The sequence below is a fragment of the Triturus cristatus genome, chromosome 8, assembly GCF_964204655.1.
Source record: "Triturus cristatus chromosome 8, aTriCri1.1, whole genome shotgun sequence".
NCBI classification, from domain to species: domain Eukaryota; kingdom Metazoa; phylum Chordata; class Amphibia; order Caudata; family Salamandridae; genus Triturus; species Triturus cristatus.
This window is the reverse complement of record NC_140591.1, coordinates 1,133,363,627-1,133,381,914: the sequence shown is the minus strand read 5'-3', so window position 1 is coordinate 1,133,381,914 and position 18,288 is coordinate 1,133,363,627. Positions and strand designations below refer to the sequence as shown.

General features: G+C 43.4%; 1 protein-coding gene across 1 annotated transcript in view; it reads right to left on the bottom strand.

The window, feature by feature from the left end:
• AFF3 (ALF transcription elongation factor 3) overlaps positions 1 to 18,288 on the bottom strand; it is a 1,727,663-nt gene that overhangs the window by 17,117 nt on the left and 1,692,258 nt on the right. Inside the window, exons 16-17 of the mRNA XM_085622771.1 lie at positions 16,093 to 16,229; positions 10,749 to 10,820 (exon numbers count right to left, since the gene is read on the bottom strand). Coding sequence (XP_085478897.1) covers positions 10,749 to 10,820; positions 16,093 to 16,229 — 209 coding nt within the window. The remainder of the gene's footprint in view (positions 1 to 10,748; positions 10,821 to 16,092; positions 16,230 to 18,288) is intronic.

Below are 18,288 nucleotides of genomic sequence, written 5' to 3'. Positions count from 1 at the left end.
AGATGCATTAGATTTCTTGGACTGCTGCAGAATATTAGATGGAGGAGACTGCGGAGGGGGGCAACTGGAGGTGGAAGTAAAAGAATGTCTTGCTGAGTCCAGATGACAGTACGCATCAACAGGCATGTGATTGGCCAGGAGGAAAGGAGGGTGTGAGTGAGACTTTCTGGTATGAGAGATCTGGAAGGATGAGCTTGTCTGCTGAGAGACAACCAAGAATGCAGCTTGAGCTTCTGCACATGCATGCCAGGCCTCACACCTGGGATGGGACAGGCTGTAGGGCCTTTATGAGCTTTTCTAGCACCTTTTCCTAATTTGTGGTGGTCAGTCCTCATTTGATAGACAGTTCATACTACAATCCTACTTGCTACCATCACAAAAAGATTCTGGTGAAGAGGAGTAAATGGACTACATGTTTGGATGACCACACCCAGGCTACCAAACCACTGCATGGGACAGGGTACCCCTGGTAGTTCCCTAACGTTTTTGGATGAGGTACTGGCACCATATGGTTAGCAAAATACCTTTAATGTAGCTGGAATGCCATTTGTAAGGGGATTCCCAATCCAATCTGTATTTCCCTCTCATAATTGAGTGAGAAAGCGACATCCTTATAATTATCCACCGGTCCAGGCCTTGGAGTTCTCAAACTTTTCCTAGCCCCTCCAGAGTGACTTGCTATAGTAAGTTAGGATGGCATTTAGACAGACAACACATGTACAAATATAGAGCTTAGGCACTGGGAAGGTAATTCTTGTCTACAATACAGACTGAATTACTCATCTCCTTCCTACTTGCCCCTTGCTGGACTTCAAGCCAGTAGGTTAAATTAATAAAGCTATCCTGTAGACACTGGTTGGGAAATTGAATACTGACACGCTTCTGATCAACTTTTTAAATAAACTGGTTTGCACTTTATCATTTTTCTCTTTCCCTTGCCCTGCCAGCACCTTGCACGCAGCACTTTAGAGCTGCCCCCTGGACCAGGCCCGCGCGGGAGGGGCTGATTTCACCAGCACCTGGGAGCGAGCGCCGGAGTACTAGAAAAGCCGTCAACGCCTCCCAAAGCGCAGGGCGTGCACGGGGCGAAGACTGGGCCACAACGGGCCCATCTTAGCCTGTCCTAGACCGGATGAGGCAGGGCTGGGCCACACCATTGATATCAGCCCCAAGGAATACACGAATTACGGGTGAGTTCACAAAACCAGTATAGTATAGCACGGTATGCTATCCAGTCTGCAGATCAAATAACTCTCAACAGTATCTTATTGGGGGACACGTGCCAATCATAAGAAGAGTGGAGACCAGCATTTAGTCATGGGACTGTGCAGGTACTCTCTCATTTGTGCAATCCTGAGACTATTATAATTAACGCTTTGTGCCTTGTTTTGGGCTGCTATTTATTTATTTGTATGGTTGTTTCTGATTTCTAAAATTTTTAGGTTGTCGGATCCAATAGTGTGGGCCCATACCTATATATCTTATTTTGAAGGAGCTCAAGTATAACTAGTTTGACTGGGATTAGGAAAGAATCATGGGCAAAAGAAAAGCAGAGACTATGTCAAAGGAGGCCGGGAGGTCTCAGAATTCTTTATTGAAGTACCTATCTGGAGCTATGGGAGCCATAGAAAAACAAATTCATTCAGTAGAAGTAACGCTAAATAAAGGCATTAATGTGAGAGAGGAATCTATGGGGCTTACATACCCAGAGCATTTAGTTTCATGTCCTTCACAGTCTGAAATTATTATTACTCAAAATCCTCCAGCTCCCACGAATGGGTGTGTGCAGGACGCATCTGATCACATCTATGTATCCGATCAGGAAAGTGAGACTCAACCTCCATCGAAGCGCCCCAGAAACCCAGAAGTTACATTAGTGACCCTAGACAATGACACATCCATTATCAGGTCAAATGTACCAGGGAAAAAGTGAAAGAAAAGTAACAACACATCCAAACTTGATAAGGGGGAAAAGGGCCATCAGCTCTGATTACATGCAAAAATAGTCATAAGGAGGATTATGATAAAATCTGCCTCAAAATAGACCCCCTACAAAAAATATTTGTCGATCCCTTAGAGAAACTATTGATTAGGGTTACAGCTATAGAAGATATGCCCTGGCGTACTTCCTAATAAGTCCACGAACAATATACCGAACTTGACAGCAGGAATAGATAAGGATGCTCTGTCTTCCCAGGTTGACCCAGCCCAAAGCTCTGTGAAAATATCCGTAGGCAATAAGAGCGACCATAGATTCAACTCTCGTGGGGTTACTGCCCGTACAGAGACTGGGTTAAATCTGCCTATGACTCATCCTCGTTTAACGCATCTAGATAAGGAATGTATCAGATTGAACCTGCCGCTGGCTGCTACTCCCTACACCATAGTCTTGGCAAATGTCCCACATATACCATCGCAGGCGAACGAAACATGGGAAGCATTGAGAAACAAGGCTCTCTCTTGGCTTGGTACTAAAACCAGGCTAACAGAGGCTCTGTTTGGAGAATTTAAGATGGCCAGAAGAGTTCGGTAGGTGGGGAGAAGGGATAAAACTCTCCCTGGTGATTGTATAATTCTGACTTTTAGAACGCCTAAATTGACATATGAGATCCTTTCTAGACTTGGTAATGACCGTGTTGCGACCATGGACATTAATGTATTGCCACTTGGTTATTTCTATCCCCCTGTGAATCAAATGCAGTCTTACTCCCATTGGAGAGGTTCTAACGGTGTTCCATCACACCTATTTGGTATACACACGCAGAATAGATTTGCTATACCCCCACCACTAGAGGATATAAACTGACTTACCATCATGGACAGCCGTGTAGATCTAAACACGACCGAGGCAAAGCATGTCTCTGCTCCGAAACTGACCCCTCATAATCCTACGGAATTTTGTATTGTCGAGATAAATGTAACAAACTATATAAATACCTCCCTTTTTTGCCATAACTCCAGGTCACAAGTAGATGATGAGACTAGTACAAATACTGACTGTGTTAGTACTGTGTCCAACTTCTCCCCAAAACCCTCTGACATGTGTAGATCATCATCCTAGCATAGTTAATGATAAACCTAGTAACGTGGCTAGCAATGGAGGAGAGGGTAGGACATGCTCAAGTAAAAATATTGTTTTTTCACAACATCATTTTATTGTTGACATCCAATACAATACAAGGGCCTCATAGAGCACCCCGTGTAAATATACATGGTAGCAAATAAATTAATCAACATTTTTAGCAATAATAAAGGATCGGTTCCACAAAAGATATATTGCAGGAAAAATTTATAACAACAAAGAAAAGGAAAAAGAAAAGAACCACTGTGCCACATTGCCTTTATTCAAGAAACATAAGGATCCCATATAGAGAGAAAGTTTCTGCCATCCATAGTCAGTATGAATGCTAACATTATGTATATGCCAATCAACTAATATCATAGTAATGATTCTTCAGCATCAGACGGGGGAGGAGGCTCCAGATATAATCCTCTATAGTCGGCCCACCTTTTCCAGATTTTGTAGTGTTTACGGGGGCATTTCCTTGCCTCGAAGACCGGAAGCTCCAGGCCCATACAAAAATCTAAACCTTTCTTCCACACCCTGAGTGACGGCGGGGATTCATCTTTCCAGACCCGGACAATATCTCGTTTGGCCAGTGTAAGGCACAGAAATAGGAGGTGGCGCTTGTACCTATTCCCACCTATGTCCTCTGTAATATGTAGTACTATTGCAAGTCTTGGTGTGGAAGCAATGACCCACCCCAAGACATCCGACAAACATGTGAACACCCCCTTACAGAACCCTGAGAATAGTGGGCATGTCCACACAGTATGTAGGAAAGTACCCTCTATAGACTGACATTGCAGACAGTGTGGAGATGCAATGAGCCCAGCACGCCATAACCTGTGTCTGGTATAGTAGGCCCTATGAAAGTATTTAAACTGAATGAGACGCAGCCGAGCCGCAATTGCCGCACTACGTTGGGAGGCCAGAGCCTCCACCCAGCCATCCTCCTCTAGGGGGCCCAGATCTTGCTGCCATGCCTCTCTAGTTTTAGACAGCGTGGTAGTGGTGTTGTTGATAAGTGTGCAATATATTTTAGTGATTTTATGGTCGCCTAGATCACCCACAAAAACCTTTGCTTCAATAGGCTTAAATTCAGGGATTTCCGTCAGATGAAACAATTATGGGGTAAAGGCATGGCGGAATTGGAGATAACGATAAAATTGAGTACGGACATATCATATTCTGTTTGTATATCTAGAAAAGACTTGAGAGTGCATCCATGCACTACTGCCCCTACCGTATCAATCCCAATGGCCTCCCAACCCTGGAACCCGGACAGGTGTATTAGCTGTGGTAGTTGGCCGTTATTCCACAGTGGGGTTTCCCTAGTAAGTCTCCCTCACCAGCCCATCAGACGGAGTGCCGCCTTCCAAATTTTAAAAATCGTGGCTGTGGCAGGTGGTAGCTCAGGAAACAGTGTCGTGGAATTCAGAACCATGTGGAGAGCATTACCCCCCAGTAACCAACGTTCAACCGCATGCGCAGGGCCCCCACGGTCGCAATACCACCAATCGTAGATGACAAGCAGACGGGAGGCCATATAATAGGCCTGAACATCTGGAGCGGCCACTCCGCCGGTGTAAGTAGATTGGAAGCAAGTCCTCAGAGTGACCCGCGACGTGCCGCCCTCCCAGAGGAAGCGGCCTAGAATGGCATTCAATTGGCGAAACCACTTAGGTTTTATCGGATAGGGATGATTCTGTAACTGGTAAAGGAGAGGAGGGAGGGAGAACATTTTAAAAACAGCAGACCTACCAAAAAGAGATAGAGGTAGGTGGGACCCTACTTGTGTCTGGTCCCCCACCTGCGTCTATAAAGGGGCGAGGTTCTTACTCCATGTCAGGGCCTGACATGAAGAGAGATAAACTCTCAAATATTTAAAGCCGCCTGGGGCCACCACCACTCCCTGCAACCAGTCACCCAGCCGATCTCCGCCCCGCAGCGGCCACAAATAGGATTTATCCCAGTTCATATAGAGGCCAGAGGTTTCGCCAAAGATCTGCATGATGGGGAGAAGACGCGGACCAGACTGATCCAGATCGGTGAGGAAGAACAAAACATCATCTGCTTAAAGCGCTATGCGGTCGGAGATGCCCGGTGCCCACTCAAAGCCGCGCAACTGCGCGTCTATCCATATCCAAGCCGCGAGTGGCTCCATAGCAAGAGCAAAAAGATAGGGAGAAAGCGGGCAGCCCTGGCGCGTCCTCCGCCCAATAGGAAAGCCACTGGATATCGAATCAGCCACTCGGACTGAGGCAGATATGTCCGTATAGAGCAGGTGAATAAAGCTGAGCAGCCGGGGCCTATATTAAGGCAATCTAGCAATACAAAAAGATAGGTCCAGGTAAGGGAGTCAAAAGCCTTGTTCATGTCTGCCAAAAGAAGAGCGGCAGGAGTGCCAAGTTTGTCAACCGCGGCAATGGCATTATGGGCACGTCTGATATTATGTCGTGTAGCACGGTGTGGCATAAATCCTGCCTGATCCGGATGGATCAGCTCCGTGATGTATGGGACCAGACGGTTTGCAATTACTTTAGCTAGAAGCTTAGCTTCTACATTGAGTAAAGAAATTGGGCGATAGGACGAGAAGTGTTCCGGTGGATGGCCGGGCTTCAAGAACACAACAAACTCAGCATGCCACCAATTGGGTGAAAGGATTCTGCACTCCCAAGAAGCCTTCAGAGCTACTAGGCAAGGTTTTAAGAGTTGTGCGTGATATTTTTGAAAGAACTCACATGGGTAGCCGTTTGGGCCTGGTGCCTTTCCCACCTGCATAGCTAATAGTGCCGGCAGAAGTTCTACTGGCGAGAGGGAAGCGTCCAGCGCCTCCCACGCTGTATCTGACAGTGCGCGGGGAGGGAAGTCATCAATAAATTTCTGCAGCGTGGCAGCAGGCAATGTTTCATGGGGAGCATAGAGGTCCGCAAAGTAGGCGGCAAAACTTTCAGCAATGACGGACGGATCTGTAGGCGCATTCCCATTAGGGCCACGTATACTCGGGAGCGTCTGGGGGCGTAGTGTCTGCTCAAGTAAAATTTTAATTTGGAATGTGGCAGGCCTACATACAAAACTTATCAACCCTACCTCGATAGACTTTGTAGAAGCTTATGATGTATTATGCTTTCAGGAAACCTGGGTGGATAGCACGCTGCACATTAATGGCTACAAATCATCTCACACCCCAGCGGTACCATCAAGTCATGGGAGGACGAAGGGAGGTTTATGCATTTATATTTCTCACAGGGTGAATGTTAAAAAATTTGATGTTATGGTCTCAAGTACTTATTACCAGGTACTAAAATTGCATATTGACAATACACACTGCACCGTCCTTCTGAATTTTTACAATAATTTCCCAATAGAACAGGCAGAGGTGGTCTTGAGGCATTTACAGAAGGAAATGTATAATATGCAAAAGGAGATTAATAAGGATATCTGTGTAATCTGCGGAAGGGATTTTAATATCGCATTGTGCCCCCATGCTGAAAGAGGTAATTGTGGTCTAATGCCCGATGATGGGAACAATGTCACCCACTTCTCGCATTCTTTTCTTGGGGATCAATTAAATATCATTAAGTATTCTGCGGATATTGGCTTTGCTAATGAACTATGTTCACCCTTAATACCATTTAGCAATGGACGAGGGATGTGTTCTATTATTGACTATGTTTTAGTATCTAACAGATATACAAGTAAAATACACAATTTTACAACTCATACCGTTGCTTATAGTGACTATTTCCCCATCAGTGTCATCATAGATTTACCAGCAAATGTGCTAAATAGAAAAAATCAGGCTAAACATCCTGTACAGGATATTGTTGTTAATAAACGTAATGGATAAACAATTAAATGGTCAGGAGTGGATCATTTAGCATTAACTAAGACACTCTTAACCTGCTGTGAACCTGACTTTGCAGTCTGTATTGATGAGATGGCTGCAGACTCTGAAATTTTTAATTCCTTTCAAAATATATAATTGGCAATAAAGAAGAACTTATCCATAGAACACAAAAAAAACCTTACTATTAAGACGGGTTGGTTTGATACCAATTGCTCCAAAGCCCATGCAGTTTTAAAAAGTGCTCTACATAAGCCAGTTAGAGACCAGTTAGAAATTAAAGAGGCAATAAAGGCATCTAGAATCTTGCTTACAGACCGCAAGGAGGCCATTAGATCAGAAGCATGGCGGGCCCTCCAATTAGCAACCAAAATAAAAGATACCCAAGGTTTTTGGAAGGCTGTGAATGCCCCGTTCCTGGCTCCTAAAAACATACCCACTATCGAGAGAAGCATTGGTGTGGATCAATGGGTGACTCACTTTTCCAAGTTACATAATGATAGTGACAACGACATCCCTTGTCATGACTTGGGAATCCAGCCTGTGAATTTTCTCCCAGTCAACTTCGACTTTACTGTCGAGGAAGTTATACTTGCAATTAATGCAAGTGCGGGAGGCAAAGCCCCTGGCCCTGATAGTATACCTGTCGACTTATACAAATCTAATCCTCTCCTTTGGGGCCCACAATTAACGTCTGCTTTAAAAGCCTGCTGTAAGCAGGGATTCATTCCAACTTGGGCAGAATCTATACTTGTTCCTATTTTTAAAAAAGCAGACCGTAATGATCTGGTTTGTTATAGACCAGCTTCACTTTTGGATTCATTTGTGAAAGTTGCTGGGCAAATTATTTTAAACAGATTGCAGACATGGGTTGAGGATACGGGTGTAATTACGGAACTGCAATACGGATTCCCACAAGGACTAGGTACTGTTGAACAAGGCCTAAATTTAAATTTAATTTGGGGCAAATGTATACAGGCCAATCAAAGAAATCTTTTCCTGGCCTTTGTCGCCCTGAGTTCGGCATTTGATTGCGTTAGCTACCATAAACTTTGGAACATCCTAGAGGCCCTGGGTGTGGAAACCCAAATTATCAACTTTTTAAGGCAACTATATCAAGATGCACAGGCAAGTGTCCGTTATGGAAGCGCAGGCGAGTGTAGTTTTGAATTCCCTGTCAGGAAGGGGGTAAGGCAGGGGTGTGTGCTAGTCCCTTTACTTTTTACACTGTACATAAATGATCTGGGCACAATACTGTCCAGGGAATGTCAGGACTCACCTCGTATTGGCAATCGTCCAATTGCAGCATTACTATATGTGGACGATGCCGTCCTACTATCCTGTGCACAAATAGGACTGCAAAGAGTTGTTTCTAGCTATATAACCTATATGTCAAACTTAGACCTTAATGTAAATATTACCAAAACATATGTCATGAAATGTGGCAAGAATAGTGTATAGTGTTGAAATATTTTTATTAACAACAACAAACTTGAATTTGCCAGATATTTTTCATATCTGGGAATTGTCTTTGAAAAAAGGGGCTCCTGAGTAAATGCCATACCATTGAGAAAATTGCTATTTGGTAAAGCTACGGCAGCACTGGTGAATTTTGCAAGAAAACTAGGAAAGCGACCCATTGTTGAATTGTTAAAAATGTATAAAGCTAAATGTATTTCAACAGCCATGTATGGAGCTGGAATTTGGGGCCATGCCAATGTACAACCTTTCCAGTCAGTTGAGAGTGTGTTTTTAAGGTATCTTTTAACAGTACGGCTACATATATTTGCCACACGGAACTTGGAATGCCATATCTATCCGACTTAATCAAAATACAGCCGTTTTTATTATGGCACAAGATATGGGCTAGTACCACTACCGGTCTTAACCATAATGTGATAAATGATTGTCTTAAACTTCAGCAGGTGTCTCGCATCCCATGGCTTAAGTATGTTAAAAACTTTGTGGCTGACCTGGGATGCCCAGAATACTTCTCCAACCTGGCCAGCATTACTATAATCTCAAGGAAAGCCTCAAAGATTGCTTGCATGAATCTCTTGGAGACCACCAGACTCTCATAACATAATTAAACCGTCTGTCAGAGAGAATCAATTGTTACTAATACAACCAGAGATACAACCATATCTAGTAAACGTGAAGGGGAGCTATGACAGGACGTTACTGTCCCGCTTTCATCTAGGCAATTTTGTCAGAATGATCACGTTCCCAAACATGAATGATTGGTCCAATTTCGTAGGTTCCTGCCCATGTGATGACATATCTACCCAGTCCACCATACACATCTTGTTTTTCTGTAAGTTTTATACCTTATTACGGAAAAGATGGATTTTGCCTTTTTTAAAGGAGTTAGGTCTGAGACAATGTCGCCCCGTCTTTTTTAAATAACAACTTTTAGATGAAGTGATTTTTATAGACTGTAAACTAAATACATGAAAGTTGTTATCAGAAGCAGAAAAAGGATGTAATCTCCCTATTTTTATTGTTACATGATCGTATTCATAAACTTTTGTGTGCTAATGGATGCGTTTGATATGATGTTGTAGTCTTATTTAATACAAATGTTATTTTATAGAATTGGCTTGTAAATGGATATGTAAGATATGATGCTTATTTTTTATGTACAGTGCTTTTATGATTTAACTACTTAAATCGAATAAAGCTCATTTTGATTTGATTTGATTTGAATACTGTAAAGAGAAAAGCCAGACAATAAAATAATGCATAATAAAAAAGTTACAGATCACACTTCCTTATAGTCAAATAACATATTCACAAAATAATGTACAGATAACAGTTGCCATGCGATCTTCATTACACATAGCAAGGTTTATGATACCAAACTTGTAACTCATACTTTCTCTCATACTTGCCTCTTCAAGACACATAGGGACAAGGGTATTTATGCACCAGCTGCTTATTTAAGTGAATCTGATGACGTTTTAGGTCACTTAGGGCCACATGTATCAATATTGGATATAGAGATTACCTAATTGAGATTTTCTGTGGACCGCAATTAGGGAATCTCTATTCCAAATGTATGAAACTCCATGAGTTTCATTTATCGATTACTAGTGGGTTGCAAATTGGCCCACCTCATGAATATTAATGAGGTTAGTCGCAAATTGCGACCCATTGGTAATTACTACAATCACAGGGATGGTGGCCTGCTAGGGTCAGCAGACCACCATGTCTGTGATTGCTTTTAAATAAAGCATCCTTTTTAAAAAAAAATGCAACCTGTTTTCCTTAAAGGAAAACGGATTGCATTTAGAAACAAAAAATGAATATTCTGGGCCATTTGCAAGCAGAAAAAAAGCTTCTTACATCTGGCCCATAGCCATTACAACGGAAAAAGTAATCTGGCATGACCTGAGAGGCTCTGTGCTGACAGGGGGAAGTGGAGGCCTTGGTAATTCAACTCAAACTTTTTTTAAATGTCAATACAACTCCCTGGATTATGTAACACAATCTCATTCACAGCAGGACACAATGACAGAAAGAATATTACTTGACAAATATCAATTTGCTGTAAAATGTTGTTAAGTGTCCTTTAGTTTCATAGGAAACATTCCGATACCACCTTTTCTGTTATATTATACTTTTTGCAGTTCTGGCTTTGCCCAGTCACTCAGCTTTGTTCAAACTTGTTCTTCGTGTTTTGGGAGATCAATAAAATGCATGGTTCTGAGAACTGGTTCCAACAGTATAGTCAGCTCACATTGAATTCATCAATAATAATCATAAACAGTGTGCAATTTGCTACAAAGAGCTTCTTGTTTGAAAAATTGCGAGGAAATAAAATGTGGCATTACAAACCATAATGCTGCAAGCTGCTTCTCTTGAGGCGTGGCGCCAGAACCTGAGTGGGACTTAAGCCTCATGGCATACCTTTAAAACAGAAAAAGAAAGTGAGATCAAATGAATAAGATTAACTTTAAGAACTCCAAATTATGCATTTATAAAATTGAGAAATATGCAAAAATGATTTACATGCAAATGTACAATTGCTCATTTGTGATAATATTTGATTGGTTGCTTTGCTTCTAAGAAAGCAGTCCCATAAATCAAAAACCTTTTGTACAACATTCTCTTCTAGTTCTGTTAACTTGGCGAAAACGAGAGCAGAGGTTAGTTAGGAAAGGCACTGAGTATTCAGTGGTAAGGATGGGTGAACATTTTTGCTGAAATGCGAAGAGGGTTAATCTGCATGTTTTTAGTCCATCTACAGAAAGGAGGTCAATAAGTGAAAATTAAACAATCCAATCCTTAGTCAGAATAAAAAAGTGCAGTTTCTATACCAAAACAACACCTGAAAAGTACGTGGGTTTACACAGCACGTGCATTGTTGGGCTGCACAACTGTCCATGGATGTGTAGGCTGAGAAGGGCTATTCGGGGAGGCTACTAGCATCCAATTAGACTGTTCTACCCAGTTCTGATTGGTTGAGGGCAACCAATCAGAATTGATAACACATTCTACTGTGTCCCTAATTCTGCTACCATACTCGGGACATCAAGAACAAGATACTTATTTTTTGTAACACCTTTTCTGGTAGATACTTCATCTAACTGTAGATTCCTCACCTTAGAATATTCCCCAGGCATCAGACTTGATTCAGAAAAATTTAAAGCAGTACCCCTGTGTGCCGGAAGGTGGTGCCTATGGCTCTGACATCATCCACGCTGAGTGTAATGTGCACAGTGCTATATAGACACCACCCAAGTACGCTGAAATCAGTTGCAATTTGTGACACTTCCACGTCTGCAGATCCAGACCCAAACTCCAATTGGTTGTGACCAGTTGCAAATTCCTAGATTTGGATCTTTTTAGGTGAAAGAGTCCAGTTCACAGAATGGGGAGGATGGGAGGGTCAGAGAGGAATCTGTGGTTGGAGTCTGTACCAGAAAAGACTTCACTTGTTCTTCTGACAGAGACTTCTACCACAGGTTCTCCACCTTAGATTAGATATCAGAGAAGTACCTCCCAGGAGGTGGGTCTGGGACCTGGGTCAAGCCAGAAAGTCCTACCGGACCGACAGGGCAAAATGCCTGTCATGCCAGACCAGGCTGTCTATGCAGTGGGGCTTTGTGAACGTATGGTGGACACCCATGTCGCAGCCTGGAAAATGTCCAGACAGGCACTCCGTGTGCCAATGCAGTAGTAACAGCCTTTGCTCTAAGAAAATGAGCCCACAAGCTCTCGGGAGGCTGCTTCCTACCTAAAGCGTAGCAGATCAAATGCAGAGCGTGACCCAGCGAGAGATAGTCAGCTTCTGCACCACTCTGTCCTTCGTCACTCTCATGAACCCAATAGAGAGCTGATCGCCCACCTGGTCTTGTCTGGTACGATCAATATAGAAGCTCAGCACCCTCTTTGGGTCCAGGCGATGGCAATGACACTCCTTCTTAGGGGGTTGAGGTGGCGCAGAGAACATGAGCAGGGTGATGGATTGACCAAAGTGAAACAGTTGTGCCCTCCATTGGCAAGAAGGACGCCAGAGTCCGGGGAACCAGCTTGTGGGAATAGAAGGTAGTGCAAGGACCGGCAAGAGTTACAGCCTAGCTCACTCACCCTCTGGTTTGAAGTTGTGGCCACCAAGAATATAGTCTTAGGGAAAGCGATCTGAATAGACAGCAATGCATGTGTTCAAAGGGAGAACACATGAGGAAGGTCAGAACCAAATTCAAGTCCCACTGGGGCATAATGAAAGGAGAGGGAGGAACAAATGTTGAAGCCCTTTAAGGAAATCATTACAACTGGTAATTTAAACAACAAAGGTTGGTCCTGCAACAGCATAAAGGCATAAATAGCCGACAGATAACCTTTAACTGTGCCCAAAGGAATGCCTTTCGGGGCTAAGGATAAAACAAGCAACAAAACCTATGACACCTTGGCATGAAATGATTTGATCTGTTTGGTCACTCACCAAGCTACAAACGTGTCCCAACAGCAGGCATATATGGCTTTGGTAGAGGGATGCCTGGCTGCGAGAATAACACCCACAACCTCCATAGGAAGGTCAAAAGCTCTCAACTGCCGCTGCTCCATCTCCAAGCATGGATGTGGAGTATGTACAGGTTTGAGTGCAGAACCCTGCCCTGCTGCGGCAACAGGAGGTCCAGAAGGGCCAGCCTGATCGGAGGACAGGTACTCATACTGGGGAATTCGGGATACCAAACTCTCCTAACCCAATCAGCACCACCAGGATGACTTGGGTCCGGTCCGTCTTATTTTCTTCAGAACTCGGGACAGGAGTCGTATCAGCGGAAAGGCACACAGGAGTCCCAAGTTCCACTGTACGCGGAATGCATCTTTGAGTGAGAGCTGTTTTGGAAACTCCAATGTGCAGAAGTGCTGACGTTGCGCATTCTCATCTGTGGCAACAGATCAAGCCAGTGATGTCTTCATTTGCAGAAGAGACATTGTGCCACTTCCTGATGTAACTGCTATTCATGATCTGCTGGGCGTCGACAGCTGAGTTTGTCTGCCCTGGCATTCAAAGATCCCGCTAGGTACTGAACCACCAGCAAAATCCACTGGCTCTTCAGCTATGTCCAGAGGCACAGGGACCTCTTGTACACGGCCTACAACCCAACCTCGCCCTGCTTGTTGTGGTACTGCATGGTGGTGGTGTAGTCTGTTAACACCTGAACCAGCCTCCCTTGAATGGATGGCAGGAAGGCTTTCAACAACACCAAGAGGATGGCTCGCAACTCCAAAAGGTCAATGTGGAGTTGAGCATCTGCCAGAGGCCAGATGCCTCTGATCTCCTCCTCCCCCAGCCCAGAAGTGATGCATCTTTCACCACTGTCATCTCTGGTTGGGAAAGGGAGAGGGGGTCTGCTGCTGATCAAATTGCGGTCCTATAGCCACCTCTGGGGTCTTTTGCAGTCTCCTCCGAATTCTGAACTGGTGCATAGAGGTCCCCTTGATGTTGCCGATACTGAGGCAGAGCCCACATATGAAATATTCAGTGCTCGACCAGCAGGATGCAGGAGTTCATCAGCCCCAACAGCCTGAGAGTCAAACTCATTGAGATTCAGGATAGAGGCTGAAACATTAGGATCATAGACCAAATGTCCTAGACTCTCCACACCAATGGGATAGGCACAAAACCGTACCATGTCCAGAGTGACTTTGCTGAAAGGGAGCATCTGAGAAGGAGTCAGGTGTGACTTTAGCATGCATATAGAGAACCCAACGATGTGAGGAGGTTTCTCCGTAGTCTGGAGGTGGTTGACAACTATTTGAGGCAAGCCCGCCTTGAGCAGCCAGTGTTCGAGGTAGGGGAAGACTGGGACCCTGTCCTTTTCAGATGAGCAGCGACCATCACCATCATATTTGAGAGTACCAGAAGGATGCTGATGAAACCAAATGGGAGCAAAGCAAACCAAAAATGCTCGTGACCCAAAGTGAACCGCAGGTTACGCTTGTAGGCCAACAGGATGGGGATGTGAAATTAAGCATTCTGCAGGTCCAACACTACCATCCAGTCTCAATGGCTGAAACCCTGAGGGGACATGTCCCTTTTACACTGGTGAAAAAGATTTTTCAAAAAGACTTTGAAAATTTGAGGAAAAAAGACTCATCGAGATCAAGATACTGATGTCAGCATGACTGGGTGGCACCTGTATAGGCAGTGCAGATGACGCCAATGTAGAGATCCAGTCCGACGCCTGGGAAATACTCTAAGGCGAGGAATCTGCAGTCAGAAGTCTTTATCAGAAAAATAAGTCCACCAGTAGTCAGCGTGAAGGAGCTATTGACTTTCGGCATAACCTTATGTTTGAATAAAGACATCTCTTCTTGTAATTGGTATATTCAGAAAACATAAGAGGTAAGCATTATTCAATTGAACAGATTTCCTAGAACTAGCAGTTACATATTATAACTCAGTGGCGATTCTGACTTTTCTGCCGCTTACCTATTATGCATTTCCATTGTTCAGAAACGCAGGCTACCATCTTACCATTTTAGATTCTTCATTGTTACTAAGCCATTCTTTCCAAATGCCTCTTGCATATCAGCACAAATTAAGGTCATCTAAAAGTCCCATGAAGTTTCTATACTTTTAGATCTTGCTGATTGACAATTGTTCTATTAAGCTCATTGGAAAAGCAATGGCCAAAGGACAAATTTCGAAGAGTACCCCCACCTTTGAATGCTCATTTCCTCCTCATAGGAGCAGTTTTACTCCCACATACAATGCTCACTTCATCTTCATGGGAGCTGATTTACTCCCACATACTTTTACATCACATAGGGTACTATTACGTGTAAGTAAATCCAGTCCTTAATTTGTGTAAAAAAACAAGTAAAAAAGTGCCAGGGCTCTCGTCAGGAGGACACTGCAGCTCCTACCTCACAATACCTCTGCTATGCTGCCAAAGATAGCAACAACACAACTACTAACCATCACACTCCTACTTGTGTGACCATTCAGACCATTTCAGGCCACCAAATCTATGAGAATGTCTTGGGTGGCAGGTAATAGTCATTTTTAATGCATATTGAATTAATAATGAACTGTTAATGTGGTCATCTCTAAATTAGCACTGAGTAAATCACCTAGTGAGTGCAAATCCACCTTTTGTGAACTGCAAAAGTGAATGTGCACCCAACTAGCTATTTGCTTGTGTAACTTGAACTTATGTGTGCAACTGTCTCTGTGAAAAAAACACTTCACAACAGCTTATTTATGTCTTCTAAACAAGCCGCTTCATGAACTGGACACAGAGTGAACAAGTGAAGTAGTAAGAAAAGGGGATTCATAGCGTTATTTGAAATGGTTTATCAGAGCTGTCAAGAAGAACTGCCTGTACTAATGCACTAAGATCCATTTCGCCACAGAGACGCTTGCCATCAGTACAATTACAACACTTCTTAAGCCTCATCGGTATCAAATATATGGTAAAGAAACAGTTATATTGCTGTCTTAAATTAACCAGAACTGGAACTGTATGTGTCATAACACGTAGCCTAGTATTTCTATGGCCCTGAATGTGCAGATTCATCTACCCATTTTTTTGTGCCTAATACCCTGAATATTTGCCACTGAGGAGGCATGAAAGCCAGAAGCCTGTTAAGCTGATGATATTTCTATATAGAGCTGCTGCACATTGCCTTGTCTCCAGGGCACTCCTGGCCACCAGCGACATACCTAATGAGTTCCACAGTTTCCGAGTACATGGTGTAAGGGGATTTACACTCCACTGGGCCATGTTCCAGAGCGTTCCCACACTCAATGAATGAGAGGGCTGCTTCAGTGTAGTTCAGAGCTTTGCCAAACTTCTCCATCTGAAAGACAAAATGCATGTTTATAATAGTTACTAGGTGAATTAATAATCAATCTTTATAAACAACAGAGGATACATGTGATAGTCTGTAATCGAGTAATGTTGCAGCACACTAATGTTTCACTTTCAGACTGTGAATTTGTGTCATAAGCTAAAGGAAATAATCTGCTTTCAGGGGAACATCTTTCAGGAGATGTAGCTTCAATATATATTTTGGGTCTAGTAAAGTGCCATTGTTGCTGGTCGACCAAAGGACTAAGGGGCACATGCATCAAAGTTTCATTTTGCGATTACCAAATAGCGATTTTTTTGAAATCGCTATTTGGTAATCGCAAAATGCAGTGCAACAAAACAAAGAGCAAATACCGATTCTCTAATTGCGATTCTTTAAGAATCGCAAAAGCAATAAGGGATTTGCTATTTGCAATTGCGACTCCATTCTTTCCTATGGGCCTCAGGCCCATAGGTAAAAATGGTCTTGTATTGCCTAAATTGCGATTACCTAACTGGTAATTGCAAATTAGGCAATGCAAAGGCAAGGGTGCCCGGGGGCCTAATGACCCTCTGAGACGCCCCTAAAAAAAAAGGCTCATGTAAGGCACACACATGCCCTAGGGGCATGTGTGTGCTGCATAGCACTTTGAAAAATGCAGTTGGTGCATTATTCAAAGTGTGCGTATGGTTAAAATCAACTTGAAGTTGATGTTAATTAGCGTTTCCTAAATGCACAGTTCGCGTTTAGGAAAGGCTTCTTGCATGTGCATTAGGGAATCACAAATTGCGATTCCCTATTTGCATTTGCAATTTAAGGAATCTCAAAAAATTGTGATTACCTAAATTGCGAATAGAAAAAACTTTCATGCATTAGGAAAGGCCATTTTGCGATCGAAAACGGCAGATTTTTGCAAATCGCAATGCTTGCAATTGCAAAATAGCTTGATTCATGTGCCCCTAAAATTCATAATCACATGCACATCCAGCATGGAGTTTTGACAGTGCATCAGTTGAGCCCTTTCTCCCCTTTTCAGCCAATCTTTAAGTGCAGAAAAGTTCTAAATCAAAAATGAGCAAGTAAATCAAAGATTTCCATACATTGCTATTGGCCCAATAAACAATGCCATTTGTGGGTGTAACCTTGAGATAACAGGTGTAACTGGTTCCATTTGTACCTGCCAAGTGTCCAGAAAAAAGGTACCTAGCTGGCATGAATGTTTTACTGCTGCATAACTGTATGCCACAACTGCATACAAGTATATAGTGGTAAACCCACACAAAACCTGGAGAGTGGGAGCATCAAGGCGTGGTTTCCCTTGACAGCTTCTGAACACCCTCAAACTTGTTAGTTTGTGGCCCCATGCAAACTCTTCACAGATCCTTTCCCACCCTGGAAATGGTCTGACATGTTCTTCAGCAAAAGATTGGTCTACATACCTTTCCAGGTGGGAAGGGTAACAGAACAACCCCAATCTTCCTGGGTATGTAGTGGAGGGGGTTTTACCACAGGGAAAATGTTTGTCTAAATGTTGAAAAAACATAAGGAAATTGAAAAAAAAATGTATTTGTTCAGTTGGCCGTCTTTCCCCAGTGTGGAATTGTACTGGGTGTACAACAATGCTTGGAAAACCAACAACTCAGAAAAATGTCACGTGGCATTCCCCTTAGTAGAGTTCTTCACATTATGGATATGGAGCACTGTCTCATTCTCCCACTCTATACCACAACACACTCTTAAATGAGTGCACTGGACACAGTGTACCATGTCACAACAAATGAGCTGTTCCCAGTGCAGGTGCCTGCACCAGAAACAGCACATTAGTGAAAAGTGGACCTACAGTTTCAAGCCAACAATCGGCCCTTCTTTGGAGGTAGCCACCTAGCCTTTGTTTCAAAGGGGGGAAGGGAACCTTCTGTAGGCTTGTGCAGAGAGTGACTGCACCCAATGGCAGAGACAAGCCTGGGCTCCCAGGGAGCCCCCGTACCACTCTTACACCTCTTTCACTGACTGTGGCCATCCCTATGTGGCATACAGTTAGTGCAACCTCCTAAGGCATCTTTGTCTC